We start from the raw sequence: 27357 nt of genomic DNA, 5'->3' as shown, positions 1-27357 counted from the left end.
TTCCATTACGCTTTGTTGCCTTGTGACAGATGGCAGCAGAGGGGCAGACTGACAGAATGGTGCCTGACATGGAAGTGCAGATGAAGCAAATGCATGAAATTGGCACACTGATCGACGCTTGCTGAATGTTGATGGAGACCAAACGGTGGATGTGAGCACAGTGAGGCGGTAGATGATGTGTTTCAGCATTCCTTCTTGTAATGGTATGACTCACAATAATGCCAGTCAGGTACTTACTGGAAACAAAGAACAGGAAGAAGATTGCTTTGTCAGATCTAAGGAGTCTGCTTTCTTAATTTGGAAAAGATAACTTGTTTTGAAAATATGGAGCTAACTGAGAGGCATTTTGTTTCCTGTTCAGTTGGCTGTAACGTATACTTTCTATGGTGTCTAAATTTCTGCAGCTTTCAGAATCATAAACAAACTTGGCCAAAGGTGGTATATGATAACAGAGTTGTAATTTATTGTAATATATAACATAGTGTTTGCTGCTAAAGTCTCCCAGTCAAAGTACTTCTCAGTACTGCAGTGATTGTCACTATTAAGGCTAATATTTTTCAAGATTTGACTGGTGAGTTATTTGATCAGGCTTATGGATACGGTACTCAAATGTTATGTTTCATCATCTCTAAAACCTGTGGGACTATATTTGAAAGGTCTGAGTGGGGCTCAGGATGTGCCTGAAAACTGGTATCTACAGAACTATGCCCCAGTAGTCCTCCAACCACAACTCACCAACAGCAATGGCTTGGAAAGACAGTTGGAGACGGTCTCATGGACCCCATCAGGCAGACGCATCTGACTCTTTCCTTCTTACTTTTGGCATGGTCTGAAAAGTGATTGTAAACTCATATCAGTCTGATTTGATGTCCTATTGACTTTAATTTATATTGAAAGATTAGACCTTACATGTGCAATTTAGGTAAGTAACTTCAGGTTAGGCAAGAGTTTGTGATCTTGTTTTAACTAGCATTAATTGACAGCCAATTGATTCCAGTTCAGTAATATTATTGTAAATGCTAAGCTAAAAGCTTCACAAAATATGTTTTTGTTTCTGACATGTACAGACTAGTATTTACAATTGTACTCATTAATTTGAGATAATTGGCAATTGGCGATCAATCAGCTAGAAAATCCAGGATCATCAGTTCTTGTCTAGACAGGAAAAAAAAATTCATGAAATATATCCCCAATTTAAGCCAAGTTGTTTTGTAATATGTTCGACACAGAAGGAGAATTAGATCACAAATGCTTCATCCCCAAAGACAAATTTCTCTTCTGCCTATCTCCTTCTCTTTGTAAGAAGGCACATGTTGATGTTCCTGCTGTCAAGACTCTGGGTGGACCCCTGAGGTCTTGTTGAAGAAGTGAAGTGGGCTGGCTGTGTCTCAAGTCAGCTCTTCTCCACTAGGAGCTCTTGTGAAGAGCACCAGAAGACAGGACTTGCCCCCGCTTTCCCTTGGGTGCTGCTTTTCAGCTGTGGCCATACCACTGGCCCCCTCCATCACAGCAAGGTCCCAAACACATCCATGTACATCTTCAACCTCCCTTGACTCTGGCCCAGACCTGAACGCACCAGCAGGGCTTCCCTGTTTGACCATGGACCTGCCCTGTCACTGGGGAAGTGCTGGTGGATTTCCAGGCTGTGTCTGTCCCTGACTGCCCCACAGACCCAATCCTGACCCTAACCCATATCATGGCTCCTTGGGGTGAAGTCCCTGCTCCCATCAGCCATGTCATCCTGCTGGCTCATGGCCCTCTTCCAAGTCTTGACAGCATCACTCACGAAGCAGCGCCATCTGGCTAAAGTTTTCCTCCTAAGTGAATCACTGAGTCTGCCTACAAACACGGTAGGCTCTAAATCAGTGACGACTGAGTTATAAACAGTTTCTCAGTAATAAGTGAAACACGTGGGTGAATTGAAGAGAAACTGGATGTTTGGAAACAAACAAAACAAAAGTTGACCTCACAGGAAATCTTCCCTGATATAATCTATATCATTCCTGACTGGAAGGGGATTAGTTATAATAAGTTTCTGAAACCACAGCAATTTACATGTGCTGAGGCTAAGGCCACCAGCCTGAAATGGTAAGCAGACAGAAACCACAGAAATACCCAGTGACTCAAGGGTTGTCACTTGCTGTATCATACTGGGGATCATGTTTACACAGACAAGCAAATATTTTAGTGTTTTCTTTCATGCTCCCTTAGGCTAAATCAGAGATCTGATAACTGCTTTCAGCACAAATACAATGTCTGTTAAGACTTAGCACCTTGTTTTGTGTAATGGATTCCACAGTGTGAGAGAGTTTATATTCAGGAAGACAGAGCAGCTCTCATCTTCTGAAAACAGCCTTTGGCGCTGGGAAATTTTACTGCAGTAATCCCCGGTCCTGCTCTTGCTCCAAACTGTTTAACCTTGATATGCATCAGGAGTTCTGTCTTATCAGGCCATAAAAGACTTACAGTGCCAGTCTAACGAAGTCCCAAAGTGTTTACATTAATGCTGTCTCAGACACTGTAATGTCTAAAAATTAGGTGACTGATCCCAGCAGAGAAATTCCTCAGCTCCTTAACTTCCAGCAGACTGAGGGAAGGGAGACAGAGCCTAGTTTTTGATTATCTGCCTGTTGGCTTCTGTGACTCCTACTGCTGTCATTGTTGTCTCTACATACTTCAATTTTCGATAGGGCCTTAGCTCATTTTATGGTGATGGGTAGGACTGACCAGTCATCTGACTGACACTGAGTGTCGGGTCTTGTTTACTCTTTTCCTCCTGCACTCCCAAACCCTGGACCCATTCTACAGCCTAGAGATTAGTATCTTTCTCAGCCCTGACTTTTTCCATGTAAGTTTGATCCCTGACAGTTGTAGTTGCTGCCTACAGATATTCCTTTGATTGGGAAAATAATACAACCATACAATGTTGTTTCTACATCAGCCCTGCAGTTTTTAGCTCTGTGTCTGCTTGAGATAGCCAGTCTAACTTTCAAGCCCAGACCCTAGGTGTGTGTGTGTTTCACTTTGATTCTGAGCGTGAGTGTGAAACCCTAAACTTGTCCCCATCATCAGCAAAGTTAGAGAAAACCAGGCTGGAGTCTGTGGGGACAGCATTGCAAGTCACAGCTGGGAGGAGGTGTTGGCAATGCAGCTCTCTGCTACCTAGCCAGGAAGATCCAGGGCCTAGCTGTAGGGATGGTCTTCCTCCGCCAGGAAGCACCCTGAGAGCTTACTGCCTCTCTGTGCTGGCTGTCACAGAGCCTCTTCTCCATTCCTCTCCTCCCTCAGTAAACACTTGGCATAATCCTAGAGAAAGATGGACCTCCTTGGAACACTGCCCCAGCCTCGGGTGGGAGGGGACAGATGCCAGGCACAGGCCAATGCATTTCTGTAGGAGGAGTCATGGCAAGACCTGCTGTCCTGCAGTGAGACCGGGGCTGACACACTCAGCAGGTAGGATGAGAGGATGCACAAATGGGGCAACCACACAGCATAGGCATAGGCAACAGAAAGAAGTGTGCACGTTCTGTCAGGTAACGTGTTGAGTTGGTTTAGATCTGACCATATCCCTTAGTATTTCACAGGTACGTCACAATCTGTGTTCACCGCGCTTTGGTATCTGTCAGTGCTTCCAAAGCAAAAGGCTGGTCAAGCAAGAGTCCATGCCTGATTTAAGAGAGATGCACGAGGTGTGTTGCTGCTGCTGGACAAACCACCCCTCACAGTGCGTCACGCCCGTCCACCTCACACTGCTTGGGTGAAGCTGCGGCTGCAACAGGAGGCTCTATCCCAGCACAGACAGCATAAAAACACAGGTCCTTAGCTTGGGCTTGTGTGCTGTCACAGAATTTTGTTTATTGCTTTTGAACAGAGCACTTACCCTTCCTTCTCACAGGAATTTCTTTGTCCTTCCCTTCTTGCAGCCTGAACTTCTGGAGGGTTTACTAATTCGCCTATATTTAGCACCTGCCTCCCCATGTATCCAACAGAAAGACACATGGCACCTGCTCTGCAGCCAGGAGTTATTTTAAGCACTTCTAAAACAGGGAATAGTATTTCACACTTTTTGCTCAAAATTCACATACACATATAAGTTCCCTAAAACAAAGTATTCTGTATAATTACACCAGACTGCATATGCCAATAAAACCTAAAGCTTTACTTCAGCATAACACCAGACTGAACTACAGTAACACCTCAAAGAAGCAAACATTAAACTCTGAAATGGCCAGCACTGGTGTAGCTCCAATTACCCTCCAGAAATACAGAAGTGCCTTCTTATAGCCTAAAGGCTGTTCTAAATATTACTTCAGAATGCTATGACAAAATCAGCTTTATCAACTACATGCTGCAGTTGAATAGCATTGTGATTTATGCACAATTTTCTAGTACAAAACCAAACCAAACAGGTCGCTTGGTGGCATGTTTTCTTGCAGGCATAGAGAAAGCCCGGACCCAGAGTCTTTCTGACCCAGAGACTGTCTTGTGTTTCATGTGGCATCTCATCAGTTTTTGTTGTCACAGCCATAGCTCCTATTTGCACCCAAAAGCCAGCTCTCCCAAGTCAGCTTACATTTTTTTGGTCACTCATTAGAGCATTTCTTCCTTTCACCAATGGGCTCCCATGCTCACCTGTTTTCTGCACGTGCCACACAGTGCCCAGGCTTTTAAGGCTATTCCAAGGAAAGTGGGTTGACTGTCTCAAAAGGAAGCACTTAGATTAAAGTCCTTGTGCCATGCCACCAGCAGTGACAGCAGGGAAGCTGTTTGTCAGACTTACCAGAGCAAAGAGAAGTGCAGGCAGAAGTCAGGCAGAAAGCTCAAACCAGAGCACGACAGCAACAGGACACTGGATTATAATCCTGCCACCAAGAAGACCAAGCAAGGAGGAAGGACAGAGTGACACAGCAGGAACAACCACTGCAGAGCCCGAATGCACACTGTGCAGGGGACTGGCTCTGATAGGCGAGCAGGGAGGCTGCCTGCTAGTTGGCAGCATAACCTAGCTATGTTGGCTATTCCCTTCTCTGACAGAGATAGCACAAGAGGTCAGAGACTCAGGCCCTTAGAAAGAAGAGATACAGGAAGGATTCATATACAGCTGCTACTCTTGAAAGCTAAGACTTAGTCCGTCAAGGATTTGATGTGTTGTCCTCTGTGAAATTTATCTTTATTAAGCACGGACTGGTCAAACTCTGTCTAAGTCTTCTGTCTACCCCAGGAAGACTGGGGTAGCTTTCCACAGTGTGCGCTTGCACCTGTGACTGCCCTTTACAGCCTGGGATCTGGGCTGGATGTGTTATAAACCTGAACCATTTGTGGCCATAGACTTACAGGAGGACCACTGGAGGTCTCTCGTCCAACCTCTTGCTCAAAGCAAGCTAAGCTATGAGCTCAGACCAGGTCTCTCAAGGCCTGTATTAAGTCTTAGTATTAAGCTGTGTGACCTCTTGGGCAACCTGTCCTCCTTCTTGACTGTCCTCATGGTGAAAAAGTTTCTCCTTATATCTAGTTTGAACCTCCTTGTTTCAGCTTCTTGTCCTTCCACCTTACACCCCTATGGAGAGCCTATATCTGTCTTCTTGTTAACCTCCTTGTGGGTACTGTGGAGCTGCAGTTTGTAGCCCTCAAAGCTCTTGCTTCTCCAGGCTGAACATCCCACCTTCCCCAGCCACCTCATGGGGCAAATAATCCAACCCCAGCCACCACAGTATCCCTCAAGTGAATGGACCCATTTCTTCCACTGGAATGCTAGGAGAGATAGCTGATGCAGTCCTCCCTTTGAATCTAGGAGCTCTCAAATAAATGTTTTTGTTGCTGCCAAGGTAACCTGCCTGACCTACTTTCTTCATGTTACCGTGCAGGCTCACTCTGGCCTGAAGTTGTGTGTATAAACAGCCAAGCACTCCCCAGGGAGTTCAGCTGCATGCTGTTTATCCAGTGACCAGCATCTCCCACTGCTGTGGCCCACAAGTCGCTCAGGCAGCATCTTGAGATGCCAGATGGCCTAAGGACCATCTGCTGCTTACTCTCTAGGGAGAGATGTAGGTCAGTTTAATGCACAAAAATGCAAACAACTGGGAAGTGATAGGCTGGTGCTGGAGGTGGCAGGCAGTGCTATGAGAAGAGAAATAGGACTTTGGCTCCAGTGGAAAATAATGAAGCTCAGAGCAACAATAGGAGGAAAAATAAGTATATACTACACTGATTCCGAGTAATTTCTTAAATTGACCCATTGTGTGGCACTGGAGGATCTGGAAATGCTTTGTAACAATATCTGATTCATGAGGATGTAAGAGAGTACAGCACTGGGCAGCTCAATATCAAGAAGTACTGGCTCGGAGATGTTTGATATGTTGAGAGCATCCTCGTCTTTCTCTTCAGAGGACTAAAGGTCTTCCTTTGTGGAGATAGTTACCTGCTTGGAAAAGGCAGCTCATATTATCTGAGGACGCATGGACTACGTGGCTTAAAGAAAAAACAATTCTTTAAACCTTCTTCAGACACTGGTGGTGGCTCAGCAGTGCTCTTAAGGAAGTCATAGGTTTAAGGACAAAGAAAAGGTGCTTGAAATGCTGGGAATCTTTCGGAGGGATTGGAAACTGGCTGGGCATGTTTTGAGAGAAGATAAAACTCTGTGGTTGTTTGTGATACGGCACAGTGAGCGAACTGAATATAAGTGAAGATAAGAGTGTACAGGCTTCTTGGGCTCATTCTGTTTTGACTGGAGAATTCTGCTCCAGCCCCTTCTTCATTTTCCTTTCTGTGATCAAAATGAACAACTGATTTACCAAGAGCTAAGCAACAGCTGAGTTGCAGAAAGTTGCCCACTCCTTGGTAAGCAGAAGGCAAGACAAGTTCTGCATCACCAGTTCTTTCACTATGGTAAGACTATTATGTGTTCACTCATTTTTGCACTCATTTTGTCATGTATTGAAGATGTTGGAGAGCACCGATAACTCGATAAGGAAATTAGACAGAGCCATCCTTATAAATATTAGCTACAAGAAATCCAAAGCTATGTGTCTTGAATTATTCTCATTGATGCGATAAGGAAAACAGGGAATGGAAAGAGGCAAATAAAATGCTTGCTCCTGAGCATGTAAGTAGCATGTATATGCAGATCCCAATGATTGTAAAAGGGATCTGCTAGAGTTTGGCCTGTGAATAGAAACAACCATCTTAAGAATAGAGAGGGAGACATTACAGCAGCATGTTGAACCTGTCATGCAGTCAGTGTGCATGCTGAGAACAGCAAGCATTCTGAATCTCCATGCTGGGATGGTTACATGTGCTGAGCTATGTTGAAACCTGGAGAAAGAACATGCTGCAAGTGCTCTCTATGAAACCTGCACTGCTTCGGAGGTTTCTGCTTTTGGAATGCCTAGGGCTTTTTATGTCCCTGTTTAGGGAAAGAGAAAGAAAAGTTTTCACTAATCCGCAAGAAAGAAACGTATGTTTCCCATTTTAATGACAGACCACTTCTTGATAATCTAATGTAGTAAGGCTGAATTTCAACTGTCTTTCATGAGATGGATTATGTATCCACAACCAGTATTGTGGCATTTTCACCTATGTCTTTGGTAATTTTACATGGAAACTGCTCATGTTGTAGCTTATTTCTGGATTAAACATAATCATCATCAGCATAAAGCTACTGAAGAAATATGCTTACCAGGCGGAAAATAACGAGTACATTTTCACCTAAATTTCTCATTTTTTTCTATGTGACATTCAGTGAATTCAGCCTCACCAAGTAGAAGGACTAATTTACTATTAAGCCATTGTTATTAAAGCCTTCTGGTTTTCTTTCCCCTCCCCCCTTTTTATTTGTATCTTTTTCTTTCCAAAGACCATTTTCCTCACTTGGAACGTTCAGCTCTTACTCACTGATGCTCCCCTCTCCCATCAACACTAAAGTCTCTGGCATTGAAACAGCTGTTTGGGAGGACGGGGTATTCCTTCTGTGTGCCATGGGGAGGTTTTGGTGAAAGATCTAAGTTCAAGTTTAGAGTAACCCTCTTAAATGTTTAAGGTCTTTTAAAAAAATGCGGACTCTGCCTCCAGACAGTACTGTGTTAGTTAAAGTCTCTTAAAAACCTTTAAGGGTTTTTCATTTTCCTCCTAAATGAAAGTTTTATTTCTGCAGGAACCGTGACAACCACTGGAAGCCATATAGACTGGTTAGGCCTGCAGGACAGTGAGAGAGCCTCCCCAGGTCTCCTGTCTTCTACTGTTTCACCTCATTATACTGAAAATAAAATTGATCCATTCTGTTTAAACCATTATGTACCATAATATCCCTGTGCTACTGTACATTTGCATAACACACTTATACCATGATAATAAACCATACGTATAGTAACATGCATATATGTAGGATATATAATGAAAGTATAACGTATAGGAATAATGTGGTTCAGACATAGCTCTCACAAAGGTCTTGAGACACAAAAGCACAGTGTTACGTATGCAGTGGTGTAGAAGTCAGAAGCTTGTTGAGTCTGGCAGTGTTCCCCTGCTGTGGGAACAGAGTGCTGTGAGAAGAATCCTATGAGGTCCCAGTGCCAGGTCTGTCAAGACTGATCTCCGCTGGGTTTAATTTACTTCTATAGAAGTGTTGTAAACATCTGGACCAAGCAGACATTTTGCACGGACACCTCTTGGGAATCATTTCTCCCCTGCTGAGTCCTATGTGGAAAAAAAAAAAAAAAAAAAAAAAAAGGAGAAAAGATGTTTACATTTGCATGCACAAAGCAGGTGCTCCATACAGCATCATTTTTCTCCAGATTTCCTAGCTCCAAATCAATCTCAAAAGGGTTGAGAGGTTGTGATTTGCCTTCTAATAAGATTTTATGGCCTGAAGGGTTTATCATATACCTAAGGTTTGCCAGGTTTCATCTTTACAACTCGAAGATCCTGGCTACAAATGGCAGTTAATAACACAGCCAAATTAGGTGACACAGAAAATCCCAATAGGCATTAGACATAACTAATTTAAGCAAATAATTTAATTCTTAATCTACATCAGTAAGAATATAATTTCTGAGTTTTGGCGAGGAAACCAGTCTAAGAATCTGGAGGAATTCCCCGTGGTTTGCTACTAAACAGTTTTTGATTTATTCCTGGAAAGATTCAAGTCTTTTGAAACCTTAAGAGCAAGCAAAATCAATTATCAGGGTTTCAATTTTCTACAGGCAATTTCCACTGCTTCAGCTTGCCCAAGAGATAGACTCTCCATAAATACATTATGCTATGTGCTATTTGAAGAGTTTGGCAAAATGGAGAAGAGATTCACATGAAAAATGACACATGAGGTAAAGGAATCCCTCAGGTGAGGCATGTAGTCACACCTGAATGCACCTCTGCAGTTTGGAAATAACCTTCCACTATATTCGGATAATTTATTAGGAAGGAAAAGAGCAGTGTTATCTGATTCCAGTTATACTGCAGTGAAGTTGCTGCTGAGTTACACCATTTTAAGCTAACATAAAACCTAGTCTGAAACTTTTAAAAAGTACTACATACTGAAACTGTTTATTTTTAATCTAATCTAAAAGTGATGTCCCTCCAGCTAGAAGTGACCTTTTATCAAAAGATAGTGGGAGTAGAGTTGGGCCCAGCCAACTATCTACCCTGGACATTCTGTGATCCTACCAGGGGAAATCTCTGGGCTCTATTCAGATGCAATCACAGTGTAAATCACATATCAGACTGTACATCAGTCAAGAATGACTTACAGAGAAGAAAGTTATCTATTCCTGTAAGATAGTGTAAACTGACTTGTATAAAGGTGCTTTTCCTCTTTCCTTCCCTTTTCTAGCCCCTTCAGTTTGCTAGTAACATTCACTTGCACTAGTTTTATTATTGATATATAACACTTTTTTTTTCTTTTTTTAAGACTGCTGCTTGATCTGGCTTGCAAAAAATTAGGAAAGGAAAAGACTTACTAAGAGCTTGGCCCTGCAGCTGCTCTGTATGTGGAGCTCCCATTGATTTCACGAGGAACACCTGCTGGTGAGCAGAATGGAGAACAAAGCAAATCAGAAATTGAAGACTAGCTCTCTCAGTTATAGGAGCTGCACACGGGCAGTAAAGCATCTCCAAATAGGATCCAAACATCTTTCTCTGAAAAAGATGAGGTCTGAATTCTGCTGACAATCCAAAGGAAGCTGAGGGTATGAGGGGCTGAGCAGTGCTAAGGTAATGACTAACTTAGCTAAGAACACGGGTTGGAAGAGCAGTGGCTGATACAATGGTAAGGACACAGATTGAGATAATACTTAAATGAAACTTGGAAGCGATGGTGCCATTTGTGCTGGAAGTTAAAGGCATGCAGAAAGAGAAATAATAGAGGCAACAATAGTGAAATGAGTTGTAATGAGACCCTTATTTTATAGGATAATTACAGAGTAGCTGATGAACTGTTAGTTGAGGAAGAACCACACAGTGACTTGCAGAGCTGGCAGTACTACTGTGCAATGTCTAAATCGGCTGCTGGTGTAAACACCAATGACCTATTTTAAGACATGCCTGGAAAAAGAATCACTGCAGGGAAAATGCAAAAGGGTGAGAAAGGTATATTGGCATTAACAGATTAAAACAGTTGAACAGTTTTAGTTGTATGTGTGGGTAAGGTTTTTCTAGTAGCCCAGGAAGAATTTCCTTCTTAAACATGCTACCTTTTGGGAGACCAAATGAGTAAAAACAAAGGAGAGAAATAAATCGCGATAGATAGAAGGATGAACAAAGAAAAGATTGAATGAGAGTGACTTTTATATTATTTGGAGCTGATAGACAAGTACGACAGAAGTGACACCAATGTCAATGACTTTAATAGAATATAGCAAATCTTCATTTTGTGTACATAAAAAATGCAATTGTGCAAGCCATATTTATTGTGAGAGATAAATTTGGTCCCTAACTTGGACCATAGGTTTGAAAAGGGGTGTACAGAAAGATGTATTTGTAAAATTCAGTCTTAGAAACCTTCAGATATGTCTACAAAACTCCACTAATATACAAATTTATTTTTTTTCTTCTTAAAGCACTCTGAAAGGTAGCATGGTATAGATCTCAGCTCTCAATTACTTCAGAGTGATTATGCAAACTGGATACTCCCAAAGCAGTTGGAGTATTGGGAATTGCTGAACCAGGGAAAAATCAGCTGTTCAGCACCCTTCATAGAACCAGAGAGAATAATTCTATTTTGTGCTGATATTCTGAAATCAACATCAGCTGTCTGCAATATCATCTGTGTTCCTATAGCATTAGAAGACACGTTAGTAGTCCCTGTTCACCTTTTTTTTTGGTTGCCAGTAATTGTTTTCTGAGGCTAAAATGTGTTTTACTACAGATCATGGTTATCTATGATTAAAATATTTAAAGCAAATGTTTTGAATTGAAATTATAGGAAAAAACTTTTGTGGCAGTGATTTCCAGTTGTGCAGTAGCTTGCCTGCAAGCATCTAATGTAATCTATTAAGCAAGTTCAACCTTGAGCAGCAAAAAGCACATTATACTCATTACCTGAAAGAGTAAACTGAGACATACGATGTTAGATGTTAATGCTCAATAAATAAAGACTTGCTGAAGGTCATGCAGATGGAAACAAGATGTGTTCAGATGCTTTTCTACATTAATTGAGGTGTGTTTGCTTTTTACATGAAGACTGGAGTTGCTTGCTTAGAATGGAGGGGAATTCCACCTCACAAAAATGTATACAGGACAATGTAAGTAAAATCCTAGGATGTCGTATTGTTGTTTTAATAACTAGCAAATATTACTTTTTCTCATATTTTTTTCTCCTCATCATTTGTTCTCCCACCTGCCTTATAGGATAGCCAGTGAGTAAGTTACCCAGTGACAGGGCCACCTTTCTGTTTTGTGCTTGTGCTCCGCTAGCATGGGTCTCCTGCTCCCTATTTGTACCTCAAGCTACCACACCAGCACAAAATAGCAACAACTGAAGCAAGAGACTCACTCTCTCCTGTGAATCTTCTATTTCTCAGGGAAGAGGGTCCTGTAAAATTCTTAAATCTTAAAGCCAGTTAAATTATGAAGAAATGGGATTGGAATCATATAAAAACTGCATTTGGATCTATGTTCATTCCTCCAGTGCTTCTTCCATGCTACCTGGACAAGGTCTGTTTCTCTCAAAATGCCTCATGATCTCTTTTGTGCACTGAGAAGGACCACACTGGCCGTAGTAGTTGACAGTGGATTTCCATCTCAGTATTTTTTTCTACAAACCTGTCAGGCACCTTAAGTGTTGCATTTAAGAAGATTTTTAAGGTAGGAAATACATTTACGCAGAGCTATTTTGTCTAGTCTTTCTGTTGGAAAGAGATCAGTGGTGACTATTTCTCTACATTGGTGTGTTTCACACAGACCTTAGAACAAATTTTGTGCAGAATAAGTAGCATAAAGAAGTCTCCCAGTATCCAGCAGTACCAAGTGAGCAATTTTGCTGGTATTAGGGAATTCACATGGAACATGAGAGTTCTCCCAGTGTCTACACAAGCTAAATATGGTGGAAGAAAAGTGGTGCAATCTTTGATCACGGCAAGATCATCCAGTAGAGTAAGCAAGAAGAATAGCCAGTGTTTTAAGGCTGGGGACTATTTCATCAACCAGAGCTTGGAAAAGAAAATTCCTGTGTTTAGTACTGTTCTTCCTAACTCATTTGCCAAACAATTACAAAAAGCTTAAAAGTTATTGCAGGGCATGTCAGGCAAGAAGTTGCTGAGAAAGTACCAAATACTTGTGTGTCAGCCGTGAGCAAACAAGGAGAATGCACAGTTGCTTTACAGCTGGCTTGCTCTCTCTTTTCTTTTATGTCACCAACAAGATGTTTGATGAGCTGGATCCTTCTAACACTTTATCAATCTCAAAGTCCTGTTCTGTCATTCTGTACCTTCCTAGACTGTCAGGTGTCAAGGATATGCACAGGTCATCAGTTTTCCAGGTAACCTTGACTAAAAGGTGGAAGAAGAGCAAAATACAGCATTTCAGCATGATCATCCATCTCAGGCAACACATGCTGAAGAATCATGAACTCAGTAACTGCTGCACAAGCAAGTATAAGCTGGCAACCTGCCTTTCTGAAGTGGAGTATGAAACCCATTGATAACAATGAATGTTTTACTGGAAACTTGAACTGGTTGGAATATTAAATAAGATATATACTTCATTATTTTAGCAGAACAAGCAGAAAGAGAAAAGTACCTATCTCCCTAAGATGTGACATACATGAAAATGAAGACCTCAGCATGCCTCTACTTAAGTTTCCCTAAAAAGTAATATGCAATTTCCTCAGAACGAAAGAGGCTGGCAGAAGCCAGTGGCCAAAAGCAGTTTGGAGCTCTTCACTTTTGTTGAGGGGAAAAAAAATAAACAAAGCCACAGACATTTTAGGAAAAAGTTAGTTGATCAGATTTAGCAAGAAACATTGTAATGGCTTTCCATCTACCTTCCTTTCCTTTTTGGTAGGTACAGGCTGCCTGCTACCAGGGTGATGCAAATATGGATTGAAAAATATACGAATCCATCCTGATCCAAATGCCATGTTAAGAGTATACTCAAATATACAGTATATGTGAATTCAGTTAATTAGGACCTTGGGTAGGCCCCTTGTCATCACAGTGGTTGTGAACTCTGACTTAATCTAATCTTAAATTATGATTTTAACAGGAGGTGCTGGAGTTATAAGGGATGGTTAATGTCTGTACCTATGATACTGTGCTTCTGGGATGTTTTAACTTGGTTCAGTGTTACCATTCCAGAGTTTCAAGAAGGATTTATGAGACCAGAGATTGGCTTACAGCAAAACAGTAGGCCATGGCTAAGCTGTGAATTGTCATCTTTAAATAATAATGCTCTCAGAGCACTTTCAGGCTCACTGACACTGGTGGGTGGCTTAAGGGAACACCAGAATAACTGTGTTAGACTCAGTGTGCAGTGCAGTCTTGGCATGAAGTACTGCCTGCACTCCAAAAGGGATCCCAAGAGTGTAGCTTTACTGGGTAATCTGTCTGTCAAGCCTGGATCTTTGACTTGAACACCTCTGCCCAAGCATTTATCAAGACCAGAACTAGACCCAGAGCATCATCTGCCTAGATCTTGGTGAAAATTGCAGGGGAATGATAATTCCCGTAATCTTTACAATTCACAAATCAAGATCATTGCCTTTTGAAAACTCATTGTACAAGAAATCAACCAAATGGTGAATGAGCCTCCTGAATTTGTCTTATACACCAGGACTTCCCTTGTTTTGCCTTCTCTCTAAGCAGAGCAATGAGAATACCATTCAGGACAAACCTGTTACGTAGAGTGAAAGGTAGAGAGGCCTGAAAGAGGAACAAGGAAACAAAGTATCATACCTCTATTCTTTAGGCCAGAATAGAAATGGAGAGTTAGATTTGGGATTTAGAAGTGCTTCACTTCACCATTGTGGGGTTGGGGTTTTTTTTTGTTTGTTTGTTTCTTTTGTTTTGTGGAGCCAACCTCTTTATTTAAATAGAGCCTTTGGTAATAGTGTTTGGGAAAAACATGTAATGAAACCAGACTTTCTAGTAGCTTTCTGTCTATGGAGAACATTTCACTACCTGTGATATTTATGTGGAATCATGTCAAAAAGACTTCTGGATTAGAAAGTTAGGAGACAGAGTCCCTGTACAAATTAATCTATTTTTGTGATGGTGTCGTTGCATGCTTGGGGTGGAATTCTTTCATTAGATGAAGGCTCTACTCTATAAGTATCTACCACTTCTCATTCTGACGACTTTCCATTCAGTTTAAATGTATGCCATGAAGTAAATGCTTCTCTTTTCGGCATTAATCAATAAGAAATGCAGAGTTTCAGCTACACCTAGTGGACAAACGCGAAGTACTGCAGCCTTTCTGCAGTCCTTCACTCACTTGTCACGTTAAATTATTCCTGCTCCGTTTCAGTACTTAAATTGTGATTTGAACCTAAACACCTTCAAGTACATTTCAGCAATTTAAACAGCTGCTTTGAAAATTCTGTATGACTATCTCTGTGTTGTTGCCTTTAATATGAAGTGCTTGATTAAATGGTCTGGCAAGAGGACGTTGTCTCAGAAGGCAAGAGCAAGGGAAGAGCAGTCCCACCATGGGCACTGCTGGCTTCCAGTGCAGTGCAGCTGCTCCCCATCCACAAAGCAGGACATGGGGTGAGATGCCCATCAGAGGCTGCTCTTGGCCTTGTAGGGCAAAGTCACACATGAGGTGACATGTGGGATCAGCTGTCACCCTCCCCTGCACAGCTGCAACCACACAAGATCAGCATGCATCCCAAAGGCAAACACACCACCCCCTCAAAACGCCTTCAATAGCTTGTTTTTTCCCTGATTAAACCCAAGTGGGGACAAGAGAAAACACAGTGTTTGTGATACCTCTTAGCCACAGAAAAAGAGCTCTACAACATGAGTCCAAATTATTGGATTGCAGGGAGTTTTAAAATAGTGAAGATGGCTTTTTGAAGGAGGACTAAGCACAGGCTCCAAGTCTGAGTTTTGGCTAAAACAGCTTATAGTGTGATGATGCACTGGGAATGGGACTGTGCCCCTGACACCTAATCCCTAAAACTTTCTTTGTGGTGACTGTAGCTTTTCTTCCTTCCTTCCCTCCCTACCACTTAGAAATGTGTATACTCATCTCTGTGCCATGTACACACCTTGTCCTTCACCTCCTTGCTGGATCACACACTAGCCTTAGTGCAGCCTGCAGACAAGCAGCCTGGCAGCCTGCCTAAGAGCAACCCGAACTAACACGGTTAAGCTTCAGTACAAAACAGGTGTGTGGAGAGGCTTGGTGCAATTATCTGTCTTTCGAAAATTCCAAGAATGCACTCTTGCCTTCAAAATATATATATTACTTCATTCAAAGCTGATGGAGGACCTGTTTGTAGACAGATAATATCGATTATTAGACTAAATAATACTGTTAGAAGAAAAAACATTTTGAGTTGCGAGCCTTTAAATACTTATCCTGGTAAAGAGAGTGAGAAATCTGAAATCCTCTGTGTTACTTCTGTTTAAATAGAAGCAGATAAGACGTTTTAAAGACTTTCAACAACTCCACCCTCTCTCTCCCTGGCAGCGTACTCATGTTTGCTAAGCAGGCTCTGTGTGTGTATCACACACACAGAGCAATTGTTAGGAGGCTCAGTGTCAGAACTGCAGATAAGTAGGTGCAGCTCCAGGATCTCCTTGTGACGAGCATCTGCTAAATATTTAGCTTCTGTGATTAAGAAATGCTTTGTACTCTGTTATCTTCAGCCAGAGTTTTAGGAGCTTGACAATTCTGAAAGTTTATTTTATTTTACTTTATTCTTGATAAAGCAGGGAATATGTTGTCAGATGAACATTGCAATGGACTGAAATAACAAAATGTCCTTCTGAAAGAAAAGGTTGAGAGAAGTGATCAGCTAGAAAAACAACTTTTACTTGTTTTAAGTATACTAAAGATGTGTCTGAAAAAGTCTGTTTCAGGTTTGTGATCAAATTGCCTCTGTGTAATCTTTTAAGGGGGATGGGGGGAGGGCACAGCAGATGGACTGGGACTGAAATACCTGATCCTTTTCTATTAAAAACCTGCTGCTGCAAATTTCCTTCTAAAATGAGGCAAATAACAGAGAACCTACCATAACCGTGGCTCATCTGTTCAGTCATTTGATGTATCTCATTATCATTGCAGTTACTGAGACTCAGCTTTCTCTTGTGTGTGAGCACAATAGTGGCACCATATTGAGATGTGTAAATATATTTGAAGAAAAGTTATAAAACACCTCCTCTGTACTGACAACACGATTCACTTAGAATCCAGGAAACCCTGAGGAAATGCCACTGTGTGGGTTCCTGATTCCTTTGGTTCCTCAGCTTAGCTTTAATGCACATGCAACTTAATCTAATATACTTGTCTGAATTAAAAAAAAAAAAAGTATTATCATTTAAACAGTTCCTGCCAATGTCACATAGACCTTGTTCACACTTCTAGGCCTAAGAGTGATGATACAGAAATAGATCAGGTTAAGGTCAGTACACGTAGTCCTGATCTGTAACACAGACACTTCTTATTCCGATCTATGATAACCCCTCAGTAAAGCATTTTGAAGGAAATGAAGGCTTCAAGAAGGATAGCAGTAAGGTCATGGATGAGAACTGCTTTTTCTGGCACCATTTCTGGTTAAGAAGAGCTTTTTCTTGGCACCGTTTCCCCTCTCTCCATGCCCCTGCCTACTTTAGTTCCTGTGAAATTTCCAGTTCAAGGGGAACTGGGCCGTTTGGTACAAGCCCCATGTTAGGCTCTGCTGGGCCTCACAGCCAGAAAGAGCTACAGAAACGTTTTGTGCCATCAGGAAGTGTTACCGTGTGGCACCACCAATACATGACACAGCCTTTGGCCCAACACCAGTGATCCACAGCGTTTTGGTACCCAAATTCCCTGGTGGATCTGGTGTGTGTAAGACATCTCCTGGAGAAAAGAAAAAAGTAAAAGAAGAAACAAATGAAAGGAACTGTACAAATCCAGATGTTGGAATTTTCCAACCCCCCTTGCAAGACAAGTTAAGCGGGGGATAATCCTTGTTTATATAATGGTGGTGTTTTTTTTTTTTTCCCCTGTTTTGCTTGTTTGCTTTTAAATAAAACCTGCGACCAACAGGCATGTTTTCCCGAGGTTGGTTTGCTCCTTCTCTAAAAGCCACAGTAAGAAATTTAGTGAGGCCCCGCATCCCCTCGGTCTGGGTGCCGCGAAGCCGGGCAGCCCCCTCAGGGCTGGCGGTCTCCCACAGGGGGGCGCCATGGTGCCGCCGCGCCGCACCGCCCCGCGCAGGTGCCATGGCGGGGCCGGGCCTGGTGCCCCCAGTATCACCGGGCCCGGCGTGCTGCTGCGGCCGCACTGGGAACGGTCGTGCCCAGCGGCCGTCCGTACCTTCTTCAGACCCGGAGGAATAGGCAGAGGAGGGCACACATCAGCACCTCTTTTTCCACCCAGCGTGTCTTGCGTGTTGGGGCAGCTTAAGGCTGATCTCGGTAGCGAATAAAGCAGTGTGGCTATTTATGGACGTGGCTTAAAGAGGAGCAGATCTCATGTACCGTGTTCGAAGTTCTTGAAAAACAGCCAAAGTACAGAGGTCAAGTTTCCTGTGCTAAAAGCAACCTAATGGGACACCGAGCTGCAGTGTCATCGGCCACTATCTGACGGTAGCTGGAAAACTGGGTCACTGTGCGTTTTTCACTGATCACTGGGCTCAAATAATAAATTATGTTAAGTTATTTATAAGCAATATAGGATCAACTCGAAGGCTTTTGCTGCCTCGGCTGTGCGAGCCATTGGGAGCATTGCCATGGGGTTCAGCTCAGGAAGATGAGGGTCAGGCCCCCAATATTGCTCAGTAGATGGTATTATGCATAAGAATATACAGAAATGTAATATCCCATGGGATGTGACTCTTCATTAGAAATTAAGGGACAATGTAGGCAATATGATTGTTTTGCAAATTTCCCCAGGGTCTACTTTTAAGAATTTGCAAAAATCCTTGACAATGCCTAGCCCAAAGCTGAAGCCTTCAGTGGCTGCTGCTGTTGAGAAGCAGCAGCTCTCAGGAGTTTTACAGAGTTATTCACCAATAGGCTTTGCCAGCTTGCCCATTAAACTGTCTGCTCCTGGAAAAGGATTTAGGTTAGATGTTAGGAAGAAATTCTTTACTCAGAGGGCAGTGAGGCACTGGCCCAGGCTGCCCGGAGAAGCTGTGGGTCCCCCATCCCTGGAGGTGCTCAAGGCCAGGTTGGATGGGGCCCTGGGCAGCCTGAGCTGGTGGGTGGCAGCCCTACCCATGGCAAAGGGGATTGTCACTGGATGACCTTTAAGGTCTCTTCTAACCTAAGCCATTCAATGATTCTATGACTTAAGTAGTGATGTCTCAACTGCGAAGATTCTTTTACTTAATCAACATTATGAAGCAAAAGTACTTAATAATTTAAGTGTGAATATCTCCTTTTGTTTTGGGAGATTGTAGGAGATTTAAACATCGATGCTGTTTGGTATGCCCGTAATTTGATAATCTGCTCTGTAAGGATTTGATCAGAATCAGAAGAGCCACCCTCCAGAGCTCTACAGAAGAGAGCAATGCAGTGTGCAGATCAAACAAACAGCCTTAACATGGAAAAGGGATTTATATGGTGGCAAGTTGGGCGATGGCTCTTAGAAGTACACCTGTATTCTTCTAAACACTCTTTTATGTTATTTTAAATGCTCCCATTTGATGTTCAATTTGCTGTCACACAACATGAGCAAGCACTGGCTGAAACCAGACTGTCATTTTTAAGCTCTTGGGTTGTCTTAACAATGGACTGTTACCAACTGCAGGGACCATGTTATCATCATATTTCCCCAGAAGTGTTCACTTCCTTATATCTACTTTTGTTAATATTTTAGTACAAGTATTCTTTTTTTTACCATCATAAAACATATTAACTCCTTCATGTCTATATAGGACATAAAAGGCCAAATAACACTTTACTTACCAGCTGGGACGATTTTATCAATAGTAATCAGTTTATTTTCCCCACTGGATTAAAAACTCCACTGTTTACACTCCCATGGTGTGGTGATATTCTCCCCTGTCTATGTGCCCAGGTTTAAACTTTAACTACCCCCACCATGCTGCTCTTCTTCCTAATAAACTCAAAGCTGAAAGGTTGAAAAAGTTAAGTGAAAAGAAAGCATGGTGGCATCGGTCCTGCATCGAAATGGGGAACTTTTTGGGAACACGTGTACTACCAGGGCCTGATCCTGCAGTCCTCGCTGAAGCAATAATTTACACGTCAGCTTTGCCAAAGGCGGAGTGAGGGCAGAAGCCTGCAACAGTTGGCACTGGAGGAGCAAGATGGCATCTGCCTTGCAAAAAGGGGCTTTTTTTCTCCCCAGTATTTAAAGTGGGTGGATATGGATTTGTCTCAGTGGGGTTAGGCAGTAGAAATTCTATGGGAGAAAGGGGTTAGAGATGTCCCACGGTGGAATATTTTAGGAATATACACTAGCTCCTTCCTAAGTCTCTAGGAATGGAATGAGGTCGGTGCTGATGTGATGCAGATCTGGGCTGCGCTCGCCTCTTTTAACCCTCTCTAGGGAAAGGAGGAAGCCCACCACCCTCCTTCCCCAAGTTACAGGAAGTTATTACCTGTCAAACACTCAATCTTTTAAAGTAGCTCTTTCAGACGAGATAATAAATATACAAAAAGAAAAAAGTCTACTATATAAATGAAAGCGGATTTATAAAATTACAAGTTTAATAGATAAATATAATAAATACTTTATGCATCATAACTCTGGACTACTACATTTAAAGCAAGTATGTTGGCAAGTCACAAGAAAGTCGCATCTCGGCAACTTTGTATTTCATAAAACCACACTGACAGGCATATTACAATGCTACGTATGAGGCTGTATGCTGTAAGTATGTTTAAATCCCGCTCACCTACCGAGTTCACCATGACATATATAGGGGTGCAGTGTACCTTATATCTTGGAATGTCTTTTCGAACAACGACATGGTACTACAGAGAGATGCTCTACTTACCAGGGACAGTGGGGGGAGTTTTGAAGAAAAATACTGGTAAATGACTTCTAGAAAAACTAAAGCATTTCTTAACTTTTTATTGACATTGGCAAATTAAAATATAATAAATTAACAATATTTTCTCAAAAAAATGTTTTGTACAAAAATACTGTCAAAATTTCCTGAAAAGCTTTCAACACAGTAGTATCTTTTCATGTACTGAATAAACTATATTAGCACAGTGTCAAAATGCTGAAGACAGAAAATAAGTAGAACTTGAAATAAAATTTAAAAAAAAAAAAAAGAGAGAGAGAAAGAAGACCTGTGAAACGTTTGCCACTAGTCAGCATTCCATCCACACCATATTATTGTCTGTACGTATGGGGGAGGGGGAATGGGCAGCAGACTCAGTATTAGTATTACTTGTTCTGATCCAGAAAGATTTGGCCCACATCTGCTAAGCTTCCAGTTTAGCATATCCGAAAAAAAAAAAATAATAATGTACTTATTAGTCTGCACTGCGATGCATAGTTAAAAATTAAGCAAGATGGCAGCATTTGTGCAGTAGTATCTGCCCTTCAAAGTTCATGCAACCAACGAATGCCTTTTTCCCTGTTCCCTCAGAATTTGAATGCAGCTCGAGTCATTGGAAACCGTCGTTTCCAAAATCCCCAAGATCAAGCAGTTTGCCGAGATTAACATCTATCTGTTCAGCACGGTGGGAGTGATGGGCACGTTCTTGCGAGGAAATAAGGAGAGGGGAGGGGGACAAACAGCGCCCAAAGGCACAGTTCAATGGGAACGATCCCCTGGGGGACCGGGTAAGGATGGGGGGCGGGGGCGGGGGGCGGGAGAGGAGGACACGTGAATGTCGAGGCTACAAAAATAAAAAGTGGCAGCAATTAAAAAAAAAAAAAAGAAAGAAAAAGACTTTACCCAAGCGCATAGTTTACTCTGCTTTCCAGATTCTCACCTTTTCGGGCAGCGAAAAGTGAGACACCGCGTCGGGGGGAATGTTTTCACTCGCACCGCTAGAAAGTCCTTTGTTTGTTGGAAATGAATCAGCAGCTCACCCTGCTGGGCTGCTGTTTGCAAACGAAGTCCGTCATGAAGTCAAACTCGTTCTGTCCCAACCACAGCTCGGGCAGCTCCTTGATGCGATCCAGCCCCATTTCGATGACTAAGGACATGAGGACCTCCTCGTCGATGAAGTCAGTGTCTATGACATTGGGCGGCAGCATCGCCGCGGGGACGTGGGGCACGGCGGGCGGCAAGCCGCTGCCTCCGCCGCCGTGCTTGGGGTTGCAGTCCCTGAAATGCTGTCCGCCGCCGCTCAGCGGGTGGCCGCCGGTGTGCAAGTCCGGCACGTAGTGGCCGTGCGGGTACGGGTGGTGGCTGAAGTACTGGTTGTTGAGCTTCTGCAGCTGCATGCTGGCGCTCAGCTGCCCTCCCGGGCTGCCCACGGGGGGGGGCATGAACTGAGAGCCGCTGAAGCGGGCGGGGGGCGGCATGCTGCCGGCCGGGTGCCCCCCGCCCACGCCGCCCGGCCCCATGGCGTGCCGGACCCCGCCGCTCGCGTTCATATTGCCCGCTCCGTAATGTATATGGTCTCCCATCAGGGCGCTGAAGGCGTGCGGCTGCTGCTGCTGCTGCTGGTGGTGGTGGGGGGCGGCGAACTGCCCCATGCCCAGCCGGTGCGCGGGGTGGTGGTGGAGCCCGCCGGCGCCGTCGGGGAATCGCCCGTGGTTCATGGCCATCATGTGTTCCGCCATCTCCCACCTGGAAAGCGAGCGTGTTAAAGAGAACGTCCCTCAGCCACCGGCCCGGGGAGAGCGGCCGCGCCGCTCGCCGTCCTCCTTCCAGGGGGAATCTCCTACCGCGTCTTCACCGTGGAGTACAAAGGGAGAAACGCGAGCGGCGCCCGCCCTGCGAACACCCCTCTCCCCTCCGCTGAGCCGGCGCGCGGCGCGCGCGCCCGCCCGCTCCAACTTGTGCGCACCATCGGCGGAGCGTGGCACCCGGCGCAGCCGCCTCCTCCCGGACGGGGGCCCCGCACCTCCCGAGCCCGGCGTGTGTCAGAAGCAGGGTTCGCTCAAAGGCGCTCCGCCAACTTGCGGAGAGCGAGCAAAGAACCGGGAAGTCCCACCCCGCCGCTGTCAGCAACTTTTGGAATTAAGTCCCAATTAAAAAGAAATAAATTCAGATACCGCAAGACACAGATAAGGAGATTAAGCCGCGCGGCTGAGGAGCACATTTTCTCGCGTGTTTGAGCGGTCGTATTTTTCCTGCCGCACACAAAAGGGACGCACCGCAGCAGCTGCCCAACATCCGCACTCACCTCCCGGCCGCTTTCTTCTTTCCCTTCAAAGGTGGCGGTGGAATCAGTCAGCAGCAGTCACCCCGCATAGAGCGCGCTGCCCTCCTCTGCCGGGCTGACGTGACGGCGGGGCTCTGCCGCTGCCGCAGCCCCAGCGCCGCTCCTCACTCCTCTGCGAGGCTCATCGGCACTTGCCAACAATGAGCTGTGTTTCTTACCCAGCTTTGGCCACAGCTAATATAGGATTTCAGAAGGGAGGAGCAAAACCCTTACAGGCAACCAGAAGTAAAACCTGGAGCAAGCGAGGGGAAAAAAAAAAAAAAAAAAAAAACAACGAAAACCAACCAACACCCAGCGCACACACATACACACACACGCGCGCGCGCAGACACATACACGCGCGGAGCCACGCAGGACGGTTCTGGACAGCATCCAGAGGCCCCACTCCCCCTGCCCGGCCGACACGTGTGTTTGCGGGCTCCCCCGGGAACAAAGCGGGGCTCCGCGGCGGGGAGCGCAGCCCCGGCAATGCCACAGAGGAGGGCGCTGCCCGCCGGCACCGCGCGGCCGCGGACACGCGTGGGGCCGGGCGGTACGGAAGCGCCGCCCGCGCTCAAACAGGCCCCGCTCCGCGCCCCCCCGGGCCGCCGCCGCGCAGGTGTCCGACTCCGGTCGCGGACGCGCGTGGGCACTCCCCCGGGCCGGCCCCTCTCCCGGCGGCGAGATCCGAGATCCACCTTTTTCCACAGCCCTGTGCCGCATCCCTCCCTCCGGGCTTCCCTCCGTACCCGTGTTGCCCTACAATGTAACAGCCACCCCGGGTGTGCAGGGCGGGTGCCCGTCCGGTGATGCCCATTTTCTTGCTTATGATCCGTGTTCTTAGAATGGCAAAGGAAAACACAACGTAGAGAATGCGGGTGAATGCTTTGTGAATGTGACTGTTCTGGCTGGGCATGTCCCCCGTTCCTCCTGTCACAGGTTACCCCGTGCCATCCCAGAGGGACACACGTGCCCTAGCTGCCCTGAGAGCAGCACTCCTGCACAGGGCACCTCCGCTCCAAATCCACCCTGCTCTGGAGGGCGGTTGTGCTGGAGGAGCACACAGATGCTGTGGGATGGGGGAGGCCTGCTGCAGGGGAGAGCTGGAGGTTTCCTTGACTTCAGCTTTCACCTGTCTTTCTCCTCTCTGCTTTCCCTTCTTGGCTGCCCACATGAGTACCCTTCCCCAGGCACGAGGGATCAGCTGCTCCTCTTTTGAGGTCAAAGCAGCTATCGCGTAGGCTGAGCTGGAGCTTCTGTTCCTGCATGTACTGTGCAAGGACACAGCGGTGAGAGAGGTGCAGTGTTTCTGAGGGGGAGACGTCGGCAAAGGGCACAGGGGTTGCTTGGAAGTGTGGGCCAATATGGCAGCCCTCCTGCCCCCTTTTGGGTGGGTGAGGCCCTTACCTGGCCACAGCGAATTAAGGAGGTGAAACCAAAAGGAGGGGCAGCTCCACCTCTCTCCACTGTGATGGAGGCAGAGGAAGAAGTTGGACTCAATAATCCTTATGGATCCCTTCCAACTTGGGATATTCTATAATTCTATGATTCCATGATTCTGTGAAGAGTAATTCCCTGCGTGGCTGTTGCAGTCCTTACACATACAAAACACCAGAAGTATACCCCACTCAAACCCCAGCTGAGAGGCATGGCAAAGATGGAATTAAAGCCCTGGGAGGACAGGGAATTACACAAGTGCCAGAGTTACCTTGAGGAAGTGACCTCACCCCACAGCTCTCTTTCCTGCAGGGATTACATAGGATGCCATCACAAAGTTGTGTTTTGCTCTTCTGATGGATGTAAGTAGGTGCTTTTTGGATAAACTATTTAGCAGGACCTCCAGTCTGGCCTGGGGTGGTCAGAAGAGTGACACTACCTTTCTGGAGGTTTTTCTTTCTTGTAGTTGTGTAGGTTTTCCAGGGCAAAACAATGAATAATAAGATCCTGTTCCATTTGGCAAGTTGTCAGCTGTGTATCATGACAAGTGGTTTGTTTAATGTCACATATCCATGGTGATATCGGTATGCCTTTTTGCTCTCCATTGCTTTGAGTTTGAGATCCTTTTTAAAGCCAAGCACACATCATATCACAGCCCTGCAAATGCCCTTTCCTATTTTCAGCTTTCAGATGTTGGAAGCTGGTATCAGATGCCAAAGTGAGTTATGGAGAATTGGCAAGAGACTGCCAGAGGCAATAGAAGGCAAGCTGCAGCCTCTGTGACACCTCACTCATACAAAATGCATCTTCAGGTATTTACAGCCTATATGAAATGAAGCAGGCATGATGGAGCTTTCTTTGTCAGGGGCTGCAGTGTGAATTAGATAAAGCTCAGCAGAGTGGTACAAGACATGTTTTCATTGTTACATTGTTTGTGGCTGTAGCACAATAGGAACACAATCAATTGGTTGCTTTCCAGGAAATGGCTGGAAGACTTGGTGACAGAGAGCTAAGGGAATGCAGGACAAAGCATGAGACCATCATCATGGAGCTGGTAGCAAGCTGGATCTCGTGCATGCCACTCCCAATTTGAGCCAGGTTTATTTAAAGCTATCCTGTCACCCATAGTCTACAAAGGCATCTGCATGCCTGAGTTGGCTCTTCAGTCAAATAATCATAGAATCACAGAATCATAGAATGGCCTGGGTTGAAAAGGACCACAATGATCATCGAGTTTCAACCCCCCTGCTGAGTGCAGGGCTGCCAACCACTAGACCAGGCTGCCCAGAGCCACGTCCAGCCTGACCTTGAATGCCTCCAGGGACAAGGCATCCACAAATAACAGGAAAAACAGTGTGTAGCTGGAGAATGCAGGAGGTGGGCAGGGTGAGGATGGAGCAGCAGAGCTTACAGACATTCTCCTGAGTGAGGACCTCGAATACAGCTGAAATCAGAAAGCAATTGCTGTGCCTATTCAGGAAGAACCACTGAGGACTATTAAACACTGCAATGGAAAAGAGAGGAAAAATGGTCCTTGCTTGGGTGTTAACATTTTATATGAGAAAATCACAGGGGAATAGTCTGGTTTCCGGCTGCAGCCCTGCTCACTCCTTCCAGGCTGGAACACTGCTGGAACAGAAAGGAAAATTATGAAGAATAATCCCAGATGGTGTCTTTCCAGATATTTGCTGGAAATGTTCAAGTCAACTGAATACTTACAGTTCTAGGGATCTGCCTCTGGAACCAAATGAACAATGAATTTCTGGGAGATTTGAATCTCTACATCCTTCTTTTTTTGCAATTCCAAATATAATCTGTAACTTTCTGTGACTTGTTTCTCCCACATCACCCCTGGAGGTGAGTTTCTATGTGTTCCCTCCCACGCTGACACAAAGCAGTCAGGAAAACCCAGTTCATGACATCTGCTAGGGTTATCTGATAGGAAATTTTATGTTGGAATGATATCCTGGAAGAAATGCCCTTTCTGTAGAAATGATTAAGCTATTGTATTGGAAGACAAGCCATTATTTTCTGGCTGCTCTCACTTCTGTCCTCGTCACAGCTTCCTTCAATCCCACCCTTCCCTGGGCACTTGGCACTTGGAAGGGAAGACACAACTGTGGTGCAAGATGGCTCCAGCTCTCGGCTCCACCAGCTGCATGGCTGCTGCCTGTTTTGCAGCCCATCCCTAGGAAAAACAATGAACTTGGCAACTCTGTTCCAAATGGGTACCCAAGAAGCACAGAAATCCATTTTGGTGTCTCAGCATGCCTTTCCCCCTGTATTCCCTTTTTCAGATCAGTGGGTTTATTGCCTATAGGACAAAATGCAGGTTTTTTTTGACTAGAGGAGGTGTTTCTTTTTCTGATGTATTTACTGAGAGACCTATTATTCTTAAATGGTTTGGGATAGACACAAGGTTATCTATGGGCCTGGGCATGAGATCCTCCAAGTATCCAGGTGGGAAGGAATGACCTTGGCAAGTTCTGCTGTGTGACTAGCACCGAGACTGTGGCAGAATACATAGAATTAACTTGGTCCAATTCATTCAATACAAGCATCCTAAAACCATCACAGCTCTTCACAGCTGGTTCCAGATGCCAACCAGGTGTTCCACAGAGCTCAGGCATAAGCCCTCCTGTTTCAACAATCCTCTCTCCTTGGGAATGCTGCAGGTCAGTGAGGTGATGTACCCAGTGTACTGGTCAGCAGCCCAGGTGTGGAGGAGATGACCCCACTGGTGGTGCTGTGTTTGAAGGAATTACTGGAAAGATGTCCAAGCAAAAGAAAATCTGTACTATGTTCCTTGCACCTGGCTAGTGTGGGAAAGTGGGTGGAAATGTAGGGAGACAGAGTGTGTGTGATCTCCATAAGTCAGCACAGGGCTCGTTTTTTCTTTGTTAGCTTCACGATGTCATTGATTGCCGTGCTTACTAGAAGTGGTTATTCTGCTGACAATAGTGGTTAGCTGTCTATTTGT

The 27357-nt window shown here is 44.7% G+C and overlaps 1 protein-coding gene and 1 long non-coding RNA gene across 5 annotated transcripts in view; one reads left to right on the top strand and one right to left on the bottom strand.

Annotated features, from left to right (window-relative positions):
* The window catches only part of LOC110396055, a 32824-nt gene extending 24541 nt beyond the window's left edge, over positions 1-8283 (top strand). The window contains exon 3 of the long non-coding RNA XR_002436761.1: positions 30-8283. This is a non-coding gene — a long non-coding RNA (uncharacterized LOC110396055). The remainder of the gene's footprint in view (positions 1-29) is intronic.
* CITED2 (Cbp/p300 interacting transactivator with Glu/Asp rich carboxy-terminal domain 2) lies at positions 7449-23198 on the bottom strand. 4 transcript variants are annotated; one of them, XR_002436757.1, is made up of 4 exons: positions 22923-23198; positions 21558-22363; positions 9951-10014; positions 7449-8691 (listed from the first exon to the last, which is right to left on the bottom strand). XR_002436757.1 is itself a non-coding variant. In XM_021391341.1 (2 exons), the coding sequence occupies exon 2, from the start codon at positions 22354-22356 to the stop codon at positions 21646-21648; it is 711 nt and encodes a 236-aa protein (XP_021247016.1). In that variant the 5' UTR covers positions 22357-22363; positions 22923-23198; the 3' UTR covers positions 20284-21645. The 4 variants fall into 4 exon arrangements, 1 of the variants encoding a protein (XP_021247016.1); XR_002436756.1 differs by having other exon boundaries at positions 9951-10011; XR_002436758.1 differs by lacking the exon at positions 9951-10014.

The sequence above is a fragment of the Numida meleagris genome, chromosome 3 (assembly GCF_002078875.1).
Source record: "Numida meleagris isolate 19003 breed g44 Domestic line chromosome 3, NumMel1.0, whole genome shotgun sequence".
Classification (NCBI taxonomy): domain Eukaryota; kingdom Metazoa; phylum Chordata; class Aves; order Galliformes; family Numididae; genus Numida; species Numida meleagris.
The sequence above is the reverse complement of the archived record's forward strand: the minus strand, read 5'-3'. Positions and strand labels throughout refer to the sequence as shown.

What these genes read in the sequence shown, in the direction of transcription:
- CITED2 (XM_021391341.1), bottom strand. Translation starts at nt 22,356, where the DNA reads ATGGCGGAACACATGATGGCCATGAACCACGGGCGATTCCCCGACGGC.